General features: G+C 44.4%; 1 protein-coding gene across 1 annotated transcript; it reads left to right on the top strand.

The window, feature by feature from the left end:
* The first annotated feature begins 11167 nt into the window (after positions 1-11167).
* Positions 11168-12837, top strand: LOC116376133 (transmembrane protein 100). The gene is made up of 2 exons (XM_031835151.1): positions 11168-11264; positions 11542-12837. The coding sequence occupies exon 2, from the start codon at positions 11664-11666 to the stop codon at positions 12072-12074; it is 411 nt and encodes a 136-aa protein (XP_031691011.1). The 5' UTR covers positions 11168-11264; positions 11542-11663; the 3' UTR covers positions 12075-12837.
* Positions 12838-16392: the final 3555 nt, after the last annotated feature.

Genomic DNA, 16392 nt, shown 5'->3' with positions numbered 1-16392 from the left:
TTACGGTTGTGGGTGGAGCAGTTGCCGTACCAGGCGGTGATACAGCCCGACAGGATGCTCTCGATTGTGCATCTGTAGAAGTTTGTGAGTGCTTTTGGTGATAAGCCGCATTTCTTCAGCCTCCTGAGGTTGAAGAGGCGCTGCTGTGCCTTCTTCACAACGCTGTCTGTGTGGGTGGACCAATTTAGTTTGTCCGTGATGTGTACGCCGAGGCACTTAAAACTTACTACCCTCTCCACTACTGTCCCGTCGATGTGGATAGGGGGGTGCTCCCTCTGCTGTTTCCTGAAGTCCACAATCATCTCCTTTGTTTTGTGACGTTGAGTGTGAGGTTATTTTTCCTGACACCAACTCCGAGGGCCCTCACTTCCTCCCTGTAGGCCATCTCGTCGTTGTTGGTAATCAAGCCTACCACTGTAGTGTCGTTTGCAGACTTGATGATTGAGTTGGAGGCGTGCATGGCCACGCAGTCGTTGGTGAACAGGGAGTACAGGAGAGGGCTCAAAACACACCCTTGTGGGACCCCAGTGTTGAGGATCAGCGGGTTGGAGATGTTTTTACCTACCCTCACCACCTGGGGGCGGCCCGTCAGGAAGTCCAGTACCCAGTTTCACAAGGCGGGGTCGAGACCCAGGGTCTCGAGCTTGATGACGAGTTTGGAGGGTACTATGGTGTTAAATGCTGAGCTGTCGATGAACAGCATTCTCACATAGTTATTCCTCTTGTCCAGATGGGATAGGACAGTGTGCAGTGTGGTTGCGATTGCGTTGTCTGTGGACCTATTGGGGCGGTAAGCAAATTGGAGTGGGTCTAGGGTGTCAGGTAGGGTGGAGGTAATATGGTCCTTGATGTATGTATGTATGTATGTATGTATGTATGTATGTATGTGTGTGTGTACAGTACCTGTTAAATATTGGGGGCTTCCTGTGAGCTGTGATGTGCTATTGTATGTAAGATCGAGTTCGCTAGCATGCTCTTATTGTAATGGTTGCATTAGCTCCCTGCTAATTCACAGTCATTTCCATGCTAACACACAAATCAAAAATGTAATGGACTTCCTTTGTGTCTATTGTCAAGTATTTACACATATTGTATTTCGACTAATTGTGTCATTGCTATGATCTTTGATTACAAATGCCCAGTCTGATAATTATATGCAAGCAACGAATCACGCATCTACAGCCATCAACATATTGTCGTCCTGCACATAATGTGTTTCCTGGGACTGCTGGCTGGGAATTTGTTAATTACAACACGACACTGAGAAATACCGTAATATTTGTGAAGTGCGTGCGTGTGTACTGATCAAAGCCTGTTGTCATCTAATGGGCGAGTTGGCATGGCAGTGAATTTAAAGGGTTCTAATCTTCAGCCACTTTGGCTGAGATAGGGGAAGGTAATGCATGTCAGTCTATCAATCACTCACAGTCCATCACAGGGAATTTGTTGTTTTTCCCTGTATTAGCTTCATCTTCACTTTAACCCCCATCACTGAGTCAACAAGATTAAGGCTAAGCAAATCAAATCAAATATGTCACATAAAGCCAAAGCCAGCTCCATAGAGTCCTTCTGTAGCATCATAGAATACTGATGATTTTAACCATAAATACAGAACACTGTTTTATCTCTATGGTTTTACCCCTTTCCACATTGCCTCTCATTAGACAGGGCACAAGCTGTGGCCAAAGACAGACTCCGAATGGCAGAAGACTGTTGCGGCCTTATGTCCCACCCGGGATGAAGAGGACGACGTAAGTACGTACATGGTGTCCACCTGCCTCTCTGTTACCCAGGTGATACAGAATGTCTTGCGTCATGTGAGTTTCCCTCAAGGTTCTGTAATGACGTCAAACTTCTAGAATTTAACTACATGGTTATCTGAGATCAGTGATAATGGCCAATAACAGCTGAGAAATGTGGAAAACAGATCGAGCTGCATTTCTGTTTTTTTTTTTTTATTCTGTACTGTACTATATATAGATTTACAAAAGCAAAGGATAATATAATGATGTTTTAGCCTAGCTAGGAGATTAAAATCACTTCTATGTAAAGGGAAGATTGTTCCAATCATTACAGGGATGAAAGAGTGAAAGAGAGTAGTTATCTGTTTTATCTCTAGTTGATCATTTATAGCCTATGTAACATTCCACATTATGTCTGTGGGTGTATTGTACTATGTGATTCAGGATCTGGGTTGTGATCTTACAGTATTGACTTCCTGTAGATCTGGACCCATATTCATAAAGCACCTCAGAAGTGCTGATCTAGGATCAGGTCCCCCATGTCAATATAATCCTATTCATTATGATCTAAATGGCAAAACTTCTCATTGATCAGCACTCCTACTCTGATCCCAGTGCCCAGGGGGTTAGACAGAAGGACATGGGAGGCAAAAGGTCCTGTGTGTGGGGCAGACATTTGAAAGTAGACCTAGGTAATGGCAGTACTGGCATTTGGCAATGGCAGGCACCAGACGGGGTGACAGGTGGGGGTTTTGTGTTTGAGAGACTGACAAGTGCCAAGGCCCTGTTTTACCTCACTCTCACACACACACACACACACACACACACACCTCCATCGTCCCACCCTCTGCAACAAGCACCTTTTTAGGCACCCCTGAGTCATCAGGATCTCTTCCAGGAACAACTAGCTTTTTATCGTCCACCTGAGATCTGTAATACGTCTCCTGCTTCTGCAGTAACAGAGGAGAGAGAAGGCACTCGATGAGTGCCTTCTGCTCTTTTAACAGTGCCTCTTTACAAACGGCTCTGTATCATTGGCCACACAGCACAGGCACGGATACACACACACATTACAGTACACTAATCACTTCTCTGAAATGGATTTCTTTGTTTTCACCTTTCCATCAGCAATCAAGTGCTTCAGTGACCTGGAAGTAAAAGCCTGGATTGGGAACTGTCAGAACTAGTTGTCAGGGTTGAGATAGAGGTCCTTTGGTGTTTCGTACAAAAGACAATCTATTGTTTTTGAGCGCAAAACATATTACAACATGTTGGCAATAATGTGACAGATTTTTCTTTAGCTCTCTCTCCCTCCTTTTTCTTTCCAGTTCTATCTAAATCCTGCTTCGTCTCTCATCCCTCCCTCTATCCCTCCTTCCGTCCCTCGCTCCTCTCCCTGCGTGTGTTGAGTAATTCACATCATCCATTACTCTGGGCCTGTGCTTTGTTATTAGATTGACCACCATTGCTTGCTCGCACATGCACATATATACACTTACACTCACACACACTTACACACTTACACAGTTAGAGTGAGGGAAAGAGTAAATGGGTGGGTGAGTGAGTGAATGTCCTAAAAGCGTTCACGGTCTCACGTCAGAATTAGATGCTCATCAATGTTTCTGAAATGTCACATTTCAAAATTATTCCAAATGTCAAATTTTGTGTTTAAGGGAAAGTTTAGGCATTAACACAAAATGGTTTGGTAAGGGTTAAGGTTTGGGATAAGGATAGGGTTTAAAAATAATATTTATTTATTGATTTATTGCTGCATTCAAACATGCATCCTTTGGCACCAGAGGCAGATGCCTACACCCCTCTGCCGTCCTTGTCCACAATGCCCTAGCAAAACCGAAACTTTACTTGAAGGTAACAGCGCTCACTGTTGCCCCTAGTGGTCGGGTTCCACATCATCTCTGGACGTCCTCAGACATGGATGGACGTTGAATACTGACTTATCACAGGTAACCTGCCTGGAATGTCAGCCGGTGACAAGTAACAGAGGGGTGAATGAGTGATTGAATGGGTGAAAGAATTAGAAATGAGTCTGAAGTATATTGAAGTCTTGCAACTTCATTGTTTATGCACTTTATTTAGTATTGCTTTTTTATTTATCAATACATTTGAATTACTTTGAATATTACATTTATTTTGAAATGTTAAGTGTATTTGTAACAAACTTACTTTTTGTACCTACTGTTAATTTCCTCCCTTCCGTTTTCAATGTAATGCATGGAAAAGATCATGTTTAACAATGTTCAGGTAACATTAGCGAAATTAGCTAATTATCAAGGTCAATGTTTTTATTTTAAAAGTAACTCAATTACTTTTACTCTGAATATTTTTTTTACACCAATAGTTTCATTTCTACTTAAGTACACTTTTATTAAAGTAACAGCACTTCTGCTTTAGTGGGATATTTAAGTACTCTTTCCACCCCTGAAAACAATGTTGTCCCTCACATACACAGTCACATAGCTTATCTTACTGGTATGCAAAAACAAACACAATCACATACAATCACAATTCCACTCATGCCTGCAATGATTTTTCAGGTCATTCTGTCACGACTTCCGCCGAAGTCAGTCCCTCTCCTTGTTCGGGCGACGTTCAGCGGTCGACGTCACCGGTCTTCTAGCCATCGCCGCTCCACTTTTCATTTTCCATTTTCCATTTGTTTTGTCTTGGTTTTCCACACACCTGGTTCACATTCCCTCATCTGACTAAATGTATATTACCCTCTGTTCCTCCCATGTCTGTGTGTGGAATTGTTTGTTTGTTACGTGTGGTTCGCATCAGGCTGGTTTGCGCCGGGTATGTGTTTGACCCGTGTGTTTTGTTTATTGTACCGTTTGTGTACTTTGGGCACTATCGCTGTTTTCCTTGGGCATGAATAAAGTGCGCCTGTTATCACCGATCTCTGCTCTCCTGCACCTGACTTACCTTCAACCAGTTGCGACACATTCATTCTTCATTTTCACAATGCTGGATATTTTATGCCCTCCTGGTATGTTATTATCCTTTCAACTGTCTCAGTGTTAAGTATAAACCAAGGTTTTTGCATTCTAGGTGGTTGTATTTCTGAGAGCTTCGTAAATCAATGCTTTTGTTTCTTTAGCAGTTTCTATTTCAATGTAAACAAACTTGGAATTTAAAATTCGGAAAGTATTCAGACCACTACTTTTTCTACAATATTCTAAAATTGATTACATTTATGTTTTTCCTAATCAATCTACAGACAAAACCCCATAATGATGAAGCGAATACAGGTTTTCAGAAATTTAATCAAGAACTAATGACCAAATACCTTATTTACATAATTATTCAGACTCTTTGCTATGAAAGTCAAAATTTTGCTCAGGTGCATCCTATTTCCATTGATCATCTTTGAGATGTTTTGACAACTTGATTGGAGTACACCTGTGGTAAGTTCAATTGATTGGACATAATTTGGAAAGGCACACACCTGTCTATGTAAGGTTCCACAGTTGACAATACATGTTAGAGCAAACACCAAATCATAAGGTCGAAAGGAACTGTCCGTAGAGCTCTGAGATGGGGATTGTGTCGAGACACAGATCTGGGGAAGGGTACCAAAATATTTCTGCAGCATTGAAGGTACCCAAGAACACAGTGGCCTTCATAATTCTTAAATGGAAGAAGTTTGGAACCACCAAGACCTTTCCAAGAGCTGGCCACGGATCATGGAGGTGATCAAGAACCCGATCGTCACTCTGAACGAGCTCCAGAGTTCATCTGTGGAGATGGGAGAGCCACTCCACCATTTAGGCCTTTATGTTTGAGTGGTCAGACAGAAGCCACTCCCCAGTAAAGGCACACGGACTTTGCCAAAGCCACCTAAAGGACTCTCAGACCATGAGAAGAATGGGAGAAACGACCCAAATACAGGTGTGCCAAGCTTGTAGAGTATGGTGGCAAAATTGCATGATTATGTTATAATACTTTTATTGCATCATGGTTGTTTTATTCAACAGAATAGAGAATTTTGTTAACTATTGTGTGTGTGTTCTACTGAGGATGGGCCTCTGGGAGATAACACTGACAAGAGATTTACGATGTCTTTTGGGTGATACAACCTAAAGAGCATTCCAGAGTATGAGCTAATGTTTCTGTGCTATATGGTACCAGAGAGAGATGGTTCCAGTTTGGTGTCGGAGGGCCAGACACTGGTCTTTACAATCAAAACTATTGACACAGAAGACACTGTCTGCTATGTATTATAGGTATCTTTCATACAAATCTTAACCTTGTGACCCATTCTGTATCTGTTGTTCGTCATGTAGGTTGAAAGGGGTATATCTTGGCTATAAAATACCTTTGTACTTTTGTCTCGTCGCTTTTCAACGGATCATCAGAAACGGTGATTCGTCGACAAGCCATTGCTATTGCAAAGCTCTCACTATTAAGATTTAGTTGAAGTATAACTCTGACTTGTGTGATAAGTTTGTCTCTCCTCATTTGATAGTAAAGAAATGAACCACCACAAGAGTCATACCTAAGAAGACTTGATGCTGTAATCACTGCCAAAGGTGCTTCAACAAAGTACTAAGTAAAGGATCTGAATACTTATGTAAATGTGATATTTTTTTTTTTTTTTTAAGTTGACTATGCCTTTAAACAGCTTGGAAATTCCAGAAAATGATGTCATGGCCTTTGAAGTTTCTGATAGGCTAATTGACATAATTTGAATCAATTGGAGGTGTACCTGTGGATGTATTTCAAAGCCTACCTTCAAACTCAGTGCCTCTTTGCTTGACATCATGAGAAAATCTAACGAAATCAGCCAAGACCTCAGAAAAAAAACATTTTAGACCTCCACAAGTCTGGTTCATCCTTGGGAGCAATTTCCAAATGCCTGAACACATTCATCTGTACAAACAATAGTGCGCAAGTATAAATGCCATGGGACCACACAGCCGTCATACCGCTCAGGAAGGAGACGCGTTCTGTCTCCTAGAGATGAACGTACTTTGGTGCGGAAAGTACAAATCAATCCCAGAACAACAGCAAAGGACCTTGTGAAGATGTTGGAGGAAACAGGTACAAAAGTATCTATATCCACAGTAAAACGAGTCCTATATCGACATAACCTGAAAAGCCGCTGAGCAAGGAAGAAGCCACTGCTCCAAAACCGCCATAAAAAAGCCAGACTACGGTTTGCAACTGCACATTGGGACAAAGATTGTACTTTTTGGAGAAATGTCCTCTGGTCTGATGAAATAAAAATAGAACTGTTTGGCCATAATGGCCATCGTTATGTTTGGAGGAAAAAGGGGAGGCTTGCAAGCCGAAGAACACCATCCCAACCGTGAAGCACAGAGATGGCAGCATCATGTTGTGGGGGTGATTTGCTGCAGGAGGGACTGGTGCACTTCACAAAATAGATGGCATCATGAGGAAAGAAAGTTATGTAGATATTTTGAAGCAACATCTAGGGAGAGTAGCATCAGGTCTGAACTTTCTCCATTTATAGACAATTTGTCTTACTGTTGACTGATACACATCAAGGCTTTTAGAGATACTTTTGTAACCTTTCCCAGCTTTATGCAAGTCAGCAATTCTTAGCTTTAAGAGAAGTCAATTGCCTAGGGGTTCAAATACTTTTTCCAACTTACAAATCAAATCAAAGTTTATTTGTCACGTGCGCCGAATACAACAGGCATTACAGTGAAATGCTTGGTTACAGGCTCTAACCAATTGTGCGAAAAAAAGGTGTGTGTGTGTGTGTGTGTGTGTGTTAAGTAAAGAAATAAAACAACAGTAAAAAGACATTTGAAAACAGTAGCAAGGCTATGTACAGACACCTGTTGGTCAGGCTTATTGAGGTAGTATGTACATGTAGGTATTGTTAAAGTGACTGCGCATATATGATGAACAGAGAGTAGCAGTAGCGCAAAAAGAGGGGTTGGCGGGTAGTGGGACACAATGCAGATAGCCCGGTTAGCCAATTTGCGGGAGCACTGGTTGGTCAGCCCAATTGAGGTAGTATGTACATGAATATATAGTGTGGCAAACCTCTTCAAGGTTAGGAGCGTTTGTCACAAATTAAGTGGTAAACTGTCACCAAATCACCCAAGAATGAGAGTTCTTTCGAACAGGACAGTACCTGTGTGTTTGTTTCTCCGTCCTGGTCCACCCAGGCCGTAGGCGAGGTCAAGGATAGCAGGGTTCGGTACACGAATCGGGTTCTCGGTAGGTCCAGGTCCAAACACCAACAGGTAAGTCCAAAACAATCCAGCTCATACACGGTAAATCCAGCCAATCTCTATTGTCTCTTTCTCTATTGTTCATAGATCCTTCCAGCACTCTCTCTCTCTCTTCCTGGTTTTTCTTGACCCTTTATCTGTGGGTCGGCTCCACCTTCTGAGGGCTCCCCTTGCTTCTGGGACTTGTAGTTTTGGCGGTCGGCCATTTTGTGATCTGTAGTTCTGACAGGGGTGGCCATTTTAGTGATCGGGCAGAGCCCGTTTATTAGTTCTGCTCTCACTCGACCCCCTTCTTTGCCACAATAGTTAAAGTGACTATGCATTTATGATAAACAGAGAGTAGCAGCAGTGTAAAAGAGGTGTTGGGGGGTAGTGGGACACTTATGGCTTGGAGGTAAAAACTGTTGAGAAGCCTTTTTGTCCTAGACTTGGCACTCCGGTACCGCTTGACATGCGGTAGTAGAGAGAGCAGTCTATGACTGGGGTGGCTGGGGCCTTTGACAATTGTTATGGCCTTCCTCTGACACCACCTGGTGTAGAGGTCCTGGATGGCAGGCAGCTTTGCCCCAGTGATGTACTGGGCCGTATGCACTACCCTCTGAAGTGCCTTGCGGTCGGAGGCTGAGCAATTGCCATACCAACCAGTGATGCAACCGGTCAGGATGCTCTCCATGTTGCAGCTGTAGAACCTTTTGAGGATCTCAGGACCCATGCCAAATATTTTTAGTTTCCTGAGGGGGAATAGGCTTTGTCGTGCCCTCTTTACCACTGTCTTGGTGTGTTTGGAACATTCTAGTTTGTTGTTGATGTGGACACCAAGGAACTTGAAGCTCTCAACCTGCTCCACTACAGCCCCATCGGTGAGAATGGGGGCGTGCTCAGTGCTCCTATTCCTGTAGTCCACAATCATCTCCTTTGTCTTGGTTACGTTGAGGGATAGGTTGTTATTCTGGCACCACCGGCCAGGTCTCTGACCTCCTCCTTATAGACTGTCTCATTGTTGTCAGTGAGTGTTTAAATTCTGTAATCAATATAGACAAGAAATACAATAATTACTGGTATTTGTTTTTATCACACTATGTTTGTCTATTGTTGTGACTTAGATGAAGAGCAGATCAAATTTGATGACCAATTTATCAGAAATCCAGGTAATTCCAAAGGGTTCACATACTTTTTCTTTCCACTATATATACTATATTCTCTTCTACTGTATTTAGTCTATGCCACTCTGACAATGCCCATCCTAATATTTATATATCCCTTAATTCCATTTATTTTACTTTTAGGTTTGTGTGTATTGTTGTGAATTGTTATATATTAATGCACTGTTGGAGCTAAAAACACAAGCATTTCGCTACACCCGCAAAAACATCTGCTAAACATGTGTATGTGACCAATAAAATCTGATTTGAACCTGTACACCACACACACACATGAACACACACACATGCGGTATGGTCGGGTTAGCCCCTCAGGTGGTCTGTCACATAGTCAAGTGTGCTCCCTCTCCGGCCCCTAGGTCACCAGGCTGTTTGTTATGGCGCACACCTGTCACCATCTTTATGCGCATCTGCGCATAATGACACTCACCTGGACTCTATCACCTCCATGATTACCTGCCCTTTCTATGTCCCTCCCTTTGGTTTCTTCCCCAGTTGTCATTGTTTCTGTTTCAGTTTCATGTCTGTGCATTGCTTTTGTTTCTTGTTTTGTATTATGTTTTCATTTATTTATTAAATTATTCACTCCCTCAACTTGCCTCCCGACTCCCAGCGCACACGTTGTAGAATGATGATTCAACAAAGGGAAGTATCAGGGAGTGTTTTTAATTTTTTGTGTGTGTTGGAGGTGATGTTCGGTCTGGGGGTTGGAGCCAGAGCTACCTGGGAGGTCTCAGCCATACCGCAGCTGGCTCGACAAGCTCCCATGCCTCAGCTGGGTGAACAGGTTCTGGCTCATCAGGCTCTCACACTCAGCCGTTCACGCGCCTTAGCAGAGGTGACCGGTCAGCTCCTGATCCCCGGGATCGTCATCTTGGTCATCTTGGTACTGTCAGATGTGCTCCCTCTCTGGCCTCTAGGTCACCAGGTTGCTCGTTATGGGTTATGGAGCACACCTGTCACCATCGTTATGCGCATCTGCGCATAATGACACTCACCTGGAGTGTCATTATCCATCACCTCCTTGATTACCTGCCCTTTATTTGTCACTCCCTTTGGTTTCTTCCAGAGTTGTTTGTGTTTCTTGTTTTGTATTATCTTTTCATTTATTTATTAAATTATTCACTCCCTGAACTTGCTTCCCGACTCCTAGCACACACATTACACACATTCACAGGCTCGAATCTCACCTCTTTATTGTCTGTGAGGAGAAAGAAAACCTGAGTGGCTGGGTGACGCGAAGCTCTGAATGGGAACTTGTGAGTAGATTGCCATGAAGATACAGTGGATTTATTACAGTGTGTGAACAGAAGGAGGGAGACACTGAGGATACAGTCTGAGCGAGAGGGTTATGTTCATGATCTATAAAGCCTATACTAGACAGTGTACTGAGTGCTGTGTGCTCTTGCGCACACAGCGCACACACTCGTACACACAGCCGGCATCCTTCTACTCCCCACATGCACATGCAGACAAATTGATTGGCAGTTTTGGGTAAATTAAATGGGATAGTAGATAGAGGAACCTGCTATCCAGAAAATCGGACGGTCCTTATTCATGTATCTTGCTTGTTGGGCTATTTATATCGAGGGGTAGCGAAAGTGTGTGTGTTCATGCATGTGTGTGTGTGTGCGTGAAAGCGTGTGTGTTTAAATCTAAGTTGATTTGTTTTACTGTGTTACTGCCTGCTTACGTCAGATTAAATGGCTTTGCATCATAAAGGTAACTGAGGTGTAGATTATTTGAAACAACATTATGGTGAGATGGTATCATCGCTAAGCCTGGGCTGCTTTACTATTTTCCATCAACGCACACACATACATGGATCAATCAGAGTAGAAGAGATAAAGAGGAGATGGAACAGTTAACTATCTCCCATCGTCCCCCTACTTCCCAACCGCACCCCTCCGCGTCCCTCTGCATCCCTCTTGTCTTTGACGTCACTGTGCTTGGGCAGCCAATCAGGTTCCTGAGTCACACCAACCACCTCTCCTTCGCCCCTCCTCCTCCTCTCTGTCTCTTTAAACCTCAAAGGCTGTGGAAACACAACACATAATGTGCTGCCGCCACTGGGAGGGTGGACGGATGCAATGCAGAACACACACCACACCACGCACCAAACACATCGAGACAGAGTAAGTGGATCCTCTTGCAGAGAGACTGCATACGAAGCCAGAGCTCATATCTCTTTCTCTCTCTCCCTTTCTCTTTCTGTCTGAATCTGTCTTTGTTTGTCTCTTTGTTTTCTCTGTGTCTGACTTCATCAGTCTCTCTCCCCATCTCCATCTCTTTTTATTTCTCTGGATAACTTCTCCATTTCCCCCTTCACTGTCTCCCTTCTGCCTCTCTGTCTTTCTCCATATATCTCAGTGTCGCCCTCCTGATCTCTTCTCCCTGTCTTTCACCCTCCAGGCACAAGCTGTCTCCAAACGACAACAACAGAGAACGCAGCAGCCCCTGTAGTAACAGAAAGAAGAGATCCACCAGAAGAACCCCTCTCACTCCTCTCCTCTCCCTAGGACCGCAGCTCTGAAATGGGCTGCTCCTCGGGACGCCAACCCCCGGCCCCGGTGCTTCAACCAGACCTGGACTGTGGCAGCAGCATACCTCCGGAGTCTCCCCATAGAGCGGACCTGGTCCAACCACCAGAGTCTCTCTCCACACTAGAACGACTAGCCCAGGCCACTGGCGGCACGGAGAAGTCTTGGTACCGCTGTGTGTTCCCATTTGGGGTGATCTCCCTGGTGATTGGTGTGGCGGGGACAGGGGTCACCTTCATGTATAACACGCCAGACCTGCACCAGACCAAGGTGGTGTCCATGGTGTTGCTGGTTGTTGGGATGGTCATGCTGTTGATGGCGGCAGTCTGCTGGAGGGACCACAGGCTGAAGAGAAGGAAGAAGAAGGAGGGAGGGTTCTTCTGCTCTGAACAGGGCACCTTGTGAGGTTTGGAGGAGGAAGAGAGATGTATGGAACAGAGACACAGACAGATGAAAGGATGGATGGATGGAAAGGTTGAAAATCTGTGAGGTTCAAACCGATCAACCTGCTACATGCTTCAGCGAGACGCTAGATTTCAGGGTGGTGGAGAGGGTTGAGTGTTCCTATATCTTCTTTCTCTTGTTTGGAAATATAACCTCCTCCTTCTTTACTTTTTAACCAGCCCCCATGTCTCTGAGGAGGTTTACTTTGTTTTTCACTGTGTGGAGGAGGGAGGGCAGTGTTTTCAGGGTTTCAAGTTCAGAGAGTTCAGTCAACGGTTAACCGTAGACCCTGATAACCTACTGTAGCAGTAAGATGTCCCATCAGAACGATGAAATCAGACTTTGGATGTGTACCAAATGACACCATATTCCCTACATAGTGTATACACTATTCCCTACATTGTGCATAGTGTAGGGAATTGGATGCTATTTTGGCCCAGCATTTGTGTCCACACTTTTCATTCATAGTGATTTACGAATTTCTGCTTTCCCCTTCAGTTGCCTTCGCAGTTTCCTAAAAATGAGGACATCACTGGATCTGCCACAGAATGGGCTGAGATGTTACATTTTTACCAGTGTTTTTTTTTGCTGCCTTGTCAGTAATAAATTGTGATGAATTGACTTGCGTGTGTGCGTAACCGATGTGAAATGGCTAGCTAGTTAGCGGTGGTGCGCGCTAATAGCGTTTCAATCGGTGACTTCACTTGCTCTGAGACCTTGAAGTAGTGGTTCCCCTTGCTCTGCAAGGGCCGTGGCTTTTGTGGAGCGATGGGTAACGATGCTTCGTGGGTGTCAGTTGTCTATGCGTGCAGAGGGTCCCTGGTTCGAGCCCAGGTTGGGACGAGGGGACGGATGAAATTACATGTATGTTTGGTGCGCTCTTAGATATGCAGAGGTTTATGGACTGATACGTCATTTGGATGGCATTCATATCACAAATCACATATCACTACCTGACCTGGGTCAAATATAATATGTCAAATACAAGCTGCGCTTGATTTAGTATTGTCACGTTCGTCGTAATAATGGTCGGACCAAAACGCAGTGCGATATGAGTTCCACATACTTTATTATTAGTGAAACTTAACTAAACAATAAACGCACAAACTGTGACTACAGAGGTGCAATGTGCACTAACTCCAAACAATATCCCATAACACACAGGTGGAAAAACACCACTTAAGTATGATCCCCAATTAGAGACAACGATAGCTTGGGAATTCCTCTAATTGGGAATCATACCAAAACACCAACATAGAAAAATAAAACTAGAACCCCACATAGAAAATATAAACTAGACTAAACCCCTAGTCACGCCCTGACCTACTCTACCATAGAAAATAAAGGCTTTCTACGGTCAGGATGTGACAGAACCCCCCCCCCCCCCCTCCCCAAAGGTGCGGACTCCGACTGCAAAACCTGAAAAAAAAGAAGGGGTTGTGGGGGAGTGTCTAGTGTCGGGTCGAAGAACCCGCTCAGCTCTCAGATCCACCATCTTTGGTGGTGGTTCTGGTGCTCGCCGAAGAACCTGCTCATCCTGTAGATCCAGCCTTGGAACCAAGCTGAACACTGTACCTGGACTAGACCTCGGTGCAGAAGAAGACTCCTGCCATGGAGCGGGACTGGACACCGTGTCTAGACTGGGCATCAGGGCAGAGAAAGGCTCCTGCCATGGAGCTGGACTGGACACTGTGTTCGGACTGGACATCGGCGCAGGGGAAAGCTCCGGTCATGGAGCTGGAGGTTCCGGACCGTGGACCATCTCAGGAGGATACATACCGTGGACCATCTCAGGAGGTTCCGGACCGTGGACCGTCTCAGGAGGTTCCGGACTGTGGACCATCTCAGGAGGTTCCGGCCTGGGAACCGTCGCCGGAAGCTCTGGACTGGGAACTGTCGCCGGAAGCTCTGGACTGGGGATCGTCGCAGGAAGCCTGGTGCGTGGGGCCGGCACTGGTGGCACCGGGCTGGTGACAAGCACCCCAGGGCGAGTGCGGGGAGCAGGCACAGGACGTAGCTGACTGGGAAGGAGCACTTGGGGGAGAGTGCGAGGAGCAGGCACAGGACGTACCGGACTGGGGACACGCACTTCAGGGAGAGTGCGAGGAGGAGGCACAGGACGTACTGGGCTGTGGAGGCGCACTGGAGACCTGGTGCGTAGAACCGGCACAGATGGTAATTGAGCAATGACACGCTCCTCAGGACAAGTATGGGGAGCTGGCACAGGTGGCACCGGACGGCTAACACGCTCCTCAGGGCGAATGCCGTGCATACTATGCCAAACCAACAGCTCTCTCGCTTCACTCTCCTGCAATTTATCCAACTCCTCGAAGGTCTCTAACTCACCCCTCCGTTCACTCTCCTCCAATTTGTCCAATAACTCCTCGATGGTCTCTGACTCACTCTGTTCGCTGTCCTTTTTTGGGGCTGTCTTTTGGGCTTGCGTCGTGGCAGCGAACCCCGGCGTCGTCGCTGTCCTTCCTTCTCTCCCTTCGTCTGCTTCCACGGAAGGCTTTCGTCTCCAGCCATAATTTCCTCCCAAGTCCAGAATGTCTTCTCCTTCTTTCTCTCCTCCCAAGCCCAGTGTACTTTCTCCACCTGGGCACGCTGCTTGGTCCTGTTATGATGGGATATTCTGTCACGTTTGTCGTAATAATGGTCGGACCAAAATTAAGCGCGATATGAGTTCCACATACTTTATTATTAGTGAAACTTAACAAAACAAAACAAAACAATAAACAATAAACAAACAAACAAACCTTGACAACAGAGGTGCAATGTGCACTAACTCCAAACAATATCCCATAACACACAGGTGGAAAAATTCTACTTAAGTATGATCCCCAATTAGAGACAACGATAGCCAGCTGCCTCTAATTGGGAATCATACCAAAACACCAACATAGAAAAAACAAACTAGAGCCCCACATAGAAAATATAAACTAGACTAAACCCCTAGTCACGCCCTGACCTTCTCTACCATAGAAAAAAAAGGCTTTCTACGGTCAGGACGTGACAGTACCCCCCCCCCCCCCCTTAAAGGTGCGGACTCTGACCGCAAAACCCAAAACCTGAAACAAAGAGAAGGGGGGGGGGGGGTCTACTTTCTAATATTTTGAATTATATGAAGTAATGTATTTGCTGCAGGTCTGATCACTATTGTGTCTTACCACGTAAGTTAACACGTTTTGCAATCAAAGTACCTCTTTAAATGAATGTATATTAATGTCTATATATTAAGATTGTGTACAGTATAGTTTATTGGGAGATGTTAATTTGTACTTTTTTTGTATTTGAGATTTCCTGTTTAAATGATTCAACTAGAGAATTTTTTACATTTGATATAGCTATCCGTCCGTTTCCTTGCTGCAAAATAATGTTATTTGACATTACAGAACATCCTCTGCATTACCATTCTGTATCAATCTCTTTCTGTTGGGTAGATTTAATGTGCATCCGAAATGGCACCCTATTTCCAATATAGCGCCCTACCTTTTGAAAGTAGTGTACTAAGTAATGTATAAGGTTTCATTTGGGACACCATCTTACATTCCTGTGGGGAAACGTTGTGTGCAGCTAGCTATTAGTCAGTCACAGCATTGCCGTGGCTTTTATTTCAGTGCCTTTATTTCAACATCAATATATCTCTGTAATGGTGTCATGACTGACCACGAGAATCCAAAAAGGTCAGATTAGGTTTGCAATTAATTACTTCAATCAGACCCCCTTTCACCCGTAGAGGGGGAGGAAAGAACTAGTGGGGATTGACACTCACGTCCTGTTTTAAATCAAGGGAGAAGATCCAGGCCTGTGCTCTCCAAATTCATCTAAGGAATGTGCTTTGTCTCAACAGACCTTTTTGCAGCTGAAACTCTAACACGTTCAAAAGCGAATACTGGAACAATATTTTGAACGTAGAACGTGCGGAATAGTCAGGCGATCTATAAACAAAAAGACATTAGTGTTCTGTTATTTTGTGATGTCATTAAAAATGTTATAAAGGAAATACTGTAAATTGGAAAGTATACCCACTACATAGATAGAGTTTCCATACTATGGGTTGTGCATGTAATATGAAAAATTATAGAAGTGTTTTTGTTAAAAGAGGGATGTGATTTGAGAAGCTATAGCAGATATTTTTTTTGCCATAACTTTGCACAGTGAGTAATCACCGCAAAGTTATGGAAGCCGGCCAGCCATAACCACCCCATTTGAGCAAAATGTATAAATGATGGGTTACGAATTAACACATGGAACCAGAAGAAGTGTAAAGTGGCAG

The sequence above is a fragment of the Oncorhynchus kisutch genome, linkage group LG11 (assembly GCF_002021735.2).
Source record: "Oncorhynchus kisutch isolate 150728-3 linkage group LG11, Okis_V2, whole genome shotgun sequence".
NCBI lineage: Eukaryota > Metazoa > Chordata > Actinopteri > Salmoniformes > Salmonidae > Oncorhynchus > Oncorhynchus kisutch.
This window is presented reverse-complemented; position numbering and strand designations above follow the sequence as displayed.